Source organism: Ruditapes philippinarum, unplaced genomic scaffold (assembly GCF_026571515.1).
Source record: "Ruditapes philippinarum isolate M1 unplaced genomic scaffold, ASM2657151v2 ctg9538_1_1_1_1, whole genome shotgun sequence".
NCBI lineage: Eukaryota > Metazoa > Mollusca > Bivalvia > Venerida > Veneridae > Ruditapes > Ruditapes philippinarum.
The window spans coordinates 16,003-25,261 of NW_026853278.1; the positions used below are offsets into that span (position 1 = coordinate 16,003).

Below are 9,259 nucleotides of genomic sequence, written 5' to 3' on the forward strand. Positions count from 1 at the left end.
GTGATGATTTTTCGCATACATCAGGTATTTACAAGCATTATTTTTTTAAACTTTTTGCTATATTTTTATCAAGCTACTAATTAAGTTTTTTCCTTTTATCTGTACATATAATTATTATTTTTGTACTATGATATACAATTTATAAATACAATCAAAGCACAGAAGGCACTGAATTTGTTTGGGTCTCAGAATGTCAGAAAGGTGAAGGTTGTGAGATTCTAAAACAATTTAATTTTGTATAGTGCCACCAATGCTTTCCAGCGTTTTAATTGTAGTAGAAGCAATACGACTAATTGCTACACTGATATTCAATCCAATGTTAATTTGACTTAAACAATTTGAAAAAAAATGAGTTGTCTTAACTGGGATTTGAACTCCAGACCTCTCGCTTACTAAGCGAGCGCGCAAACCCCTCAGCCACGGTGAATTTATATATTAAGAGCCTGAAGAAAACCATAGTACTCTAAATTAGGGTTTGTAACGACGCTAACTGTTGTTTAGCACTTGTGTAAATAATCATGGCGCTTACTATAAGCATGTATATCTATAAAGAATAAAACAATATTAGATTCGGGAATTATTTTGCTTGAAAATTAATGCGCCTGTCATGTGACCATATTTACGCAGTGATTTCCCCTGAATTGTTCGGCCTTAGTGTTACATATAAAGGGAAGTAACTGCTTCAAATAAAGCTGACTACTTTCGGCATTTGCAATTAACAGCATTAGACTCTGAAATTTCGCTACCATTATTTGTTTGGTCTGACGACCCAAACAAATAAAAACATATAGCAGAAATAGCTTGTTCATACTTAAAAATTAAACTTAATCATTGGTCACATAATTTCAGTCAAGCCATCACCATCTGATGAAGGGCTCAGAAGATCTCAAAGAACCAGATTGAAGCCCATCGAATGGTATAAAAACGAACGAGTTGTTTTTGACTATAGGAGAAGATCTGGTAATTTTGTGTTTTGATATATATTTTTTATTGCTATTTCAAGAGGTTTCTTTTTTCTTAAAAGTCAGAAAATTGTTGTAAAAGATGTGTCTAGCACTTTCCATTGGGTTTATGCTATTTATTGTCATATATTCTTAGGTGAAGTTTATAAAGTGTAGTTAATATTGAATTATCTTTATTTGTTCTTGAAAACTCTACATGACATTCATTTGTGAAGCATATGTATGATTCCATATTTATGTGATTCTCTATTCAGGTCCAGCTATTATTGGGGCGAAGCCCTCATTGGAAATTAAGTATAAAAAACTGGAGGAAAAGAAGAGCAAGAGCAAAAAACTAAAATATCAGAGTATGTTAAAGTTTACATTATTCTTTTTTGATCCTTACATTTTAAGTTGGTGTGAAATAGATTATTATCCAACATTTATCTAAAAGGTTATACACAATATTTTAATACATGTAATTATGTATTCTTTTTTTGATAAACATATATATGTGGTTATTTGGCCAAGTTATAAATACTGTTTACTTTAAATCGCTTGCCATACACTTCTGTAGCTTTCTATTTAGTTTTTGTAAGTTCTGTGATACTTCTAAGATATTACAACCATCTCCTCCATTTACAAGCTTTAAAGTATTTATTACTTCACAATAAAATATACATAATATTTAAAGGCACTGTTTTGTTGAAGCATGGTCTTTCTTATAAACAATGATATAAAAAAAGTTCAAAGGTTCTTTAATGTTTTGCACCTACACATATAACCAGTGTTATAAGGCATTATTTTAAACCCAATTTTCATACATGATAAAACATACATGGGGAGAAAACAGTGAGGAACTTAATTTTATTATTTTATGATAATATTTACAGTAAGGTAAGCTTCTCAACAGGGAAAGGACAAACCATACAGGAAACTGTCTATACACAGAGAAATCCCTCCTGATATAGATCTAGCAGACAAATCTGACCCTGAGATTACTATCTACAACCAAAACATAGAGTCAGAAGATGGCATAGGTATTCAGTAGTTCTTTAAAAAATTTGATTTAGATTAAAATATTGTTATATATAGCTCAGTGTCTAGGGTTAAGAAATTAGATAGATAAAGATCATGAAGAGTAAATATATTTTTATACAAAAAAAAAGAAAAGAAAAAGACTTATGTTTCAAAAACAATATCTGATGTACACTTATACAGCCAAGTTTAAAACAAAGAAAATAACTGTATTGTATGGAAAACAATGAAATGTTGAGCCTGTAAAACAAGTGATATTCAAGATAATTAATCAAGTTTATATTTTATTTTTTAGCGTGTATAGGGAAACATGAAGCATTTAAAGCTGTTGGTCCCAGCCATAAAACACCAAAGAAAAAAGATCCTTACCTCATCACTAAACATCTGAGTCATCCATGTATGTCAGCAGGCAGTTTGTCTATTAAACCAAATGCTGAAAAACCCGAGCAATTAGTAACAGCTGATTTTATTGTAAGTTGTTCATTATTCAATCATTACTTCAGTGTAAATTGAGTAGATTATTATCATGCTTTGTATCAAAGACAGACTGTGGGCAGGATGGGTTTGAATTCATTTATATGTTGCAGTAAATTAATGTAGTTTACTGATTATTTTAAGTCTTTTAAAGTGTATAAAGCTATGTATCTGATTCAAAAATTATTGTTTGAATTTTAAAAAAGATTACTTCCAAAATGTTTGTATTAAATAAACATGGTATATGATTGCCTTTAAAGCGAATGACACATGCACAAAATCATTGCTAAATGGATAAAACCCTACTTAAAATAGCAAATAATATTTTGTTCTGGAACATTTTATTCTGTTTACATACAATATCCAGACATTCTATGTCACAACTTTTTTCGGGAATCAACCATATAATAATAAAACCAATATAGCTTTACTGTTGATAAATTTTATAAAAATATTTCATAAGATATAGATTTATACCCTCTAAGAATTAAAAGATATTTTCATGTTCAAATCTGTGTTGTACAGCTGTCAAAAGCTAGACAATAATAGCATGATTAAAGTAAGTTGTAGGTTAACTCTAGTATAAATGTTTTAAATTGGTTGTCTTTCTTCTGTAAGAATATTGTTGTATTACTTTTGGTTTATTGTAATATTAACTGATCTCCAGCATGTGATTTAACAGTAAACAGGAGAAATCTTGTATATAAATGTTTGATACGGCCTATTTTCTTTGCCTTAACCTTCAACTGTTTTTATTTTATGCTTGTTATTTCAGGTTTTCTTCATTGATCATGGTAAAGTTCTGGTAAAAATTCATAACACAACAACATTATTAGAGTCAGGAGATACATTCATGGTTCCTATAGGTCAGTGTAATGTTCTATACCCTCTCTTTGCTTTTATTTCTTTACATTAGAGCCTCTGTTGATGATTGGATGAAGTTGCTGACTCAAAATCACTTGCCTTTCACCACTATGGCTTTGAATCAAGCTGGAGACTTTTGCATCCTTGACATGTGAGAAAGCTATTCAGCTAGCTTACAGGTCAATGGTTCTACTCAAAGAATCTACTAAATAATGCGCAAAGGAGCACCCTATGTCATTCGGAAAAGTTGCTGTATCACCTTGACTTAAAATCCAACAAAGCAAATAAATACTGAAAACTTAACCAGTCATTGGACTTTTGAAGTTGCTAAAAACTTGTGTCAATAGATGTGGTCAGTATTTGAATGTTGTATATATGATATTTTCAGGTAATACATACAGTATATCAAATCTACGAAACGATACTGCCAAGTTTTTCTACACCATACATAAACAGTGGGAGAATTCTGATTCAGGGGACAATTCAGATGCTTGTGATGTCAATAATGGCAATGGAAAGTCTAAAAGAATGAGTAATGGGCCTGATATATGCTGATTAAGATCAACCATTATAACCCTGCAAGAGGGCACATGATCATAAAGTTACTGGAGCAGTATTGCTTGTGGTTCAAAAATATTTCTGGTGCTTCATGGAAAAGTAACGCCAAAAGTCATGAATTTGTGTTTAATTGAATTTATGAAGTAAATTTAGTTCTGTGACTGTACACATATTTTCCTATATTTTTTAATGTATATGTATATATTCTTACTGTCACAAATATAATATATATTCTTTACTCATACGTGTATATATTTTAAATGCCTTTCTTCAATTAAATGTCTTACACTTGATATTACACTTGATATGGTAAATAGTAATATTGGACTGTACATACTTTGTTATGTCAGAATTTATCAGATTTACATTAGTGGTGATGTTAATGAGATATATGAAACCAGACCAATATGTTATACAACAGCAAGTTAATGTTGTATTTTTGTATTGTATTTATATTTTTCTTTGGTTACTTGTCTATTTAGTGAACTTTTTACAACAATTCTCATGTTGTATTTAGAACAATCATTAAAATTGAAATTAATGCTTTGTATTATTTGAATATTTACAATGAAATGAACTTGAAAAGTCAAATATAAATATGATAAACTGTATATGTTTTTTAATTTGATTATTGCCCAGTATAATAGAGTGTTAATGGTAAGCTTTTAGAATAGTTAAATGTCAATAAATTATACCCAGTTTTAGAAAATAATAATAAAATAACCTTAAACTCTTAGCCAGAAATAGACAAAATTCTTAAGAACATTAATAGAATAGCCAATTTTAGATTTGGCAAAAATACTCAAAATACATTGAATGTGGATTTCATTTACAACAGTTTTATTAATTAATATATACTTGCATAAATATTTTTAAAAAGGACATTGCCTTGTACAAGAAACATATTATTGCAATACATTTTAAAATAGACAGTTATTTGATTTAACAAAATTAGATTGTTCATGTTACACCAACCCTCATCTCTGGCAGAAAGTTAAAATGAAGAATATAGGAGGAATTCACTGAATTTTGAAACACGACCAAGAAGAACACGACCATCTCAACTGAAGCTCTCGTTCACGTCTATGATATTTCTAGATACGTATGTTAATGTATGTGCCTGCTGATTCTAAGTGTAGAGGTTCTACCTTATAGAATTCTGTTCGCAGAGACAGGCAGACAAGAACTTCTATTAATGTGAAGAAAGTTGCATACACAGTGACATTTCACAATCAATTATTATCTCGGACGCATAAGAAAGTTGTTTTAGTACAATTTGATTTTCACAATAGCGGTCTGTGAAACTCTGCTAACAAAGGCAATAGTTATCTATAATTAAAGATATGGATCTTCGTGCTGCATTACATCAATACGTGAATATAATGACCGGTGATGTTAATTTATGTCATTTTCCAGGCGTTCTTCATCATTAATTCAAAGTAAGCATCATCATCTATTGAAGCACTCACACCTGCGTAGTAATTAGTGAACTCCTCTTTTGAAATCTGAAAAAAATAGCAACTTAAATGTTAATGACATTGATTAAGTGTTTTAAACTAGAAAGAATACCAAATGTGATGTCTATTAACGTAGACGTCCGTTTTGTACGTTTACGTCATTTCCTTTATGTATCAACCGAGGAAGCTGAATAAAACGAAGCATGTTTTGATACTTAAATGTGTGTTGGTTTTTGATCCAATTGTCCTAAAGAATACACCTGTAATTCACTTAAAGGAAAACGCGTTTTTTCAGGCATTTGAATTAATTACTTTTATCATTTCGAATTAAAGAAAACTTTTTTAATGCACAAACTTGAAAAAAAATATTGAAATGAATGACATGACAAACTATAGTGAGCTTAGGGGAAAAACCTTTACCGTTTGTCGGTTGGATACTATAAATAATTGTAAAGAAATTATTACCTCTCCGTCATCGTTGGTGTCAAATTGATCAAGAAAGGTCTTGTAAACTTGTGGAACATCCCACTCCCCACTGACAACGTTAGGGTGGTCATTAGCATTAAACACTTTACTGAGATCTTTACAGTCAATAACACCGTCACCATTGATGTCTGCTATTTCAAAAGCCTTGTTGATTATTTCATATCTAGCACTTGACACATCCTTAAATTAGGAAAAAAACATTAAAGTATAACATAACAAAAGTGATGTAATCACTATCAAGGGATTCTTTTATTGCAACAGCCGTAATTAAAAGGTGACAGTACACCATGATTATTACTATTTTGTTCAACGATTTTACGGCGAAACTATAGCTACTTAACTTTGAAAAATAAATACTACTACATGCAGTGACTCCAAAATTATATGTATTAAAACGATACTGTTAAAACCGAACAATGTTTTCTTGTTTCATGACTTACTCGAAGAGCTTGAAGAAATTCATCAAAGTCTAGTAAACCGATTTTAAATTTGTCCAGTTGCTCAAATAGTTTTTTGGTTATTGCTTCATCTATCATTAAACCATAGCCTGTTAGACCTTTCCTAAACTCATCAAGACTGAGCTGTTTATAACAGTCATCGGGATCATCCATGATTCGAAAAACTCTGAAAATTCAAATATTACTGTAAGGGTCTGTTTCATATAAAAAATACAGGAAAATTGTTACAATTTCAGTGCTAATATATGATCTTGTCACTGTTCATGCAAATCCGATATCTTATAATTCAGGGTCAATTAAGGTTACACACATGTACATGTATATCATTTTCAGAACTACAGGTCATTTGATATAATTGGAACGGAAATAATTTTTCGACATTTTCGCGTAATTTCTGTATATATAATTGTATGTAACTTTTTATATCATTTGCTCACTCCGTTCTCCAGAATAATATTTTTTTATTGTGCAAAAGATTCCAAAGTTGAAAATCGTTTAAACGCATTTAACTCAAATCAGACTATGAATTGCAAAAAAATAATCGTTTTTCAGTATCTATCTCAAACGTTTCCAATATAAGTACAACACTTGATCTAGAAAGTATCTTAAATTTTATTTTTTAATGCATATTGGGACCTCAGTAGAACTTTTAAAGTTGGCATTGTTTTGAGTCATAAGAAACACAGATCATTTGTCTTAACTTTCGTAAACTTAGTCTGGCGATTCCCAATGTCACAGTAGATTTAAGGCAAGTCACAAGTTTAATCGATAACAAGCACTTTGAGCATATTAACTTGATTTTTGTGTGTTTTATATGTTTGATATTTTGCATAACGGAAGCATATATTAATTATCTTACAAGCGGCTGCAACATAATTGCCTGATTCAGCATCAAACATATTTACGGTTGGATCGTTCAATTGTTCACCATATAACAAGTATTGTTTCTTTTAGCGAACATAATAGAAAATCGAACTGCATTTCTTTTTACATATGTAACATCTGTTATATGAATTCTTCATAGGCCGATAATTAGCTTTAAAAAAAAAAAAAAAAAAATATATATATATATATATATATATATATATATATATATATATATATATATATATATATATATATATATATATATAAAATATATATATATATATATATATATATACTATGTATACATTAAGATTTTATATGTCACAAGATAATTGTGTAAGTATAGTAGTAATAATTCAAATGATATTCGAAAACCGCTAAATAATTCATAAAAATGTTTTTTCTGTCCATATATCCACTCAATACTGAAAACAAATCTTTTCAAAAATAGCAACATTATCTGATTGGATTTAGTAAAGAAGAATTGCAAACAAACTGTTTCGAAGATGACACTTCCCATTTAACAAGTTGTTTTTTTTGCATGAAAAGTTTACTATTCTTTGATATTTTGAAGAAAAAAAACATCAACAATTTTCGGTGATAATTTAACTGAATGAATATAAGTAGCTAAGGTATGAAAAAATAGATTATCATTGAATGTGAAAAAAGGTTAATTCAATGATCAGTTAAATAATATAAATAGCATGTACCTTGCAAGGCCTCTGATACCTTTGGCGCCTCTTTCCAAACATTTTAACCTCAACATTTCCAAGGCATCTTCACATGTTCTCAACTTCTCAGAACATTTTTCTTTCAATTGTGTCTCCTCTTCGTTGGTGCTAGTCATGTTGATAATCTTATACTTTCTATTTCTTTACATATAATACCAATTAGGAAGTTAACTTGTTTTTATTAAAACTGAATATATATGTGTACATAAAGTTTCAATTATTATAATCACTATATCCGTTTTCGCTTGTAAGATGCATACATGTAGTTCCATTGCGGATATTAGATACTGATCTATCAAATAGGAAATAGGACGCCGAGCGTTAATTTCACACTCTCCTTACAAATAAAGGCTGTTCAACGTGAATAAAACGTATTAAAGTCATATATAATGCTCACTTGCGTTTTATTGGTATATCTTACTTAACACATTTTACGCGAAGTTACCTGGTAAGGCTTTACACAGCGGACGATTACACTACCTTTTGGGTATAGCGCGGTTTCGATGCAGCGATTTAATTCAGGCTGCACAAATACAATAAGAATAAACTCTGTTTCTTTTAAAGACAATAAAAAATGGTGTTAATAGTGTTCAAAATTCACATAACTATTAAAAAGTGTAGATTATTAAATTAGTTTCAGCCACCCAATATCCGAAATTGGAACATTCCCAAACAAGAATTTATAGTCCTTTTCAAAAAATAAATGGAATAACACACTATTACTATTGTCAACCCTGACACGTGACCTCACAAGGTATTTTTGTTCAAATGTATTATTCGCTGTATGCTCACATGCTTGTTATCATTGCTTGAGCTAAATAAAGTTTATGTTGTTGTTGTTGTTGGTAATGCTATTTTACACGAAATATTGATGTAAATAATCTGGATTAAGAAAAATATAAGACTAAACTAATTTAAAGACTTAAACTAATTTAAAGACTTATTTCGTAGATCATTCCCCAAATAGCATCGAAGACTCATGTTTTATTGCATTACTTTACCCGAGAAAAGTTCAAAATATATTGCAATAAAGGTCTAAATTTTGTATGAGACATACATTTAATTTGCCGATGTCATAATGTAATTGTTCAAAAAGTCTTAGTTATATACAAATGTGCTGTCTTTCCATTGTTTTAGCAAAAAAATTTACCGAGCAGTAATTATATTATTTCATAGAATTGATTTTCACAAAGTAGAATTTTAGTTATAAATTTGCGCCTTAATCTTTAGTATTCTTGATCAGCACCATGGAAAGAGGGTAGATTGAGTTGCTCTTTACATTACCGCTGTCCTAGCACTACCTCTTATTTTTGTTGGCTGTGGAAATATAGGGGGTCCTTTTGCGATTTCTTTCAAAATTTCTGACTACATTTATAACATGACAT

At 29.9% G+C, this 9,259-nt stretch overlaps 2 protein-coding genes across 2 annotated transcripts; one reads left to right on the plus strand and one right to left on the minus strand.

Moving 5' to 3' along the window:
- Positions 1–842: 842 nt before the first annotated feature.
- On the plus strand, positions 843–4,637 carry LOC132736363 (centromere protein C-like). Its single transcript, XM_060723478.1, has 6 exons — positions 843–960; positions 1,217–1,309; positions 1,835–1,981; positions 2,275–2,450; positions 3,229–3,319; positions 3,706–4,637. The coding sequence occupies exons 4-6, from the start codon at positions 2,379–2,381 to the stop codon at positions 3,870–3,872; spliced, it is 330 nt and encodes a 109-aa protein (XP_060579461.1). The 5' UTR covers positions 843–960; positions 1,217–1,309; positions 1,835–1,981; positions 2,275–2,378; the 3' UTR covers positions 3,873–4,637.
- Positions 4,638–4,694: 57 nt separating this feature from the next.
- Positions 4,695–8,280, minus strand: LOC132736362 (calcyphosin-like protein). The gene is made up of 4 exons (XM_060723476.1): positions 7,854–8,280; positions 6,259–6,442; positions 5,798–5,998; positions 4,695–5,380 (listed from the first exon to the last, which is right to left on the minus strand). The coding sequence occupies exons 1-4, from the start codon at positions 7,988–7,990 to the stop codon at positions 5,276–5,278; spliced, it is 627 nt and encodes a 208-aa protein (XP_060579459.1). The 5' UTR covers positions 7,991–8,280; the 3' UTR covers positions 4,695–5,275.
- Between the last annotated feature and the right edge of the window lie 979 nt (positions 8,281–9,259).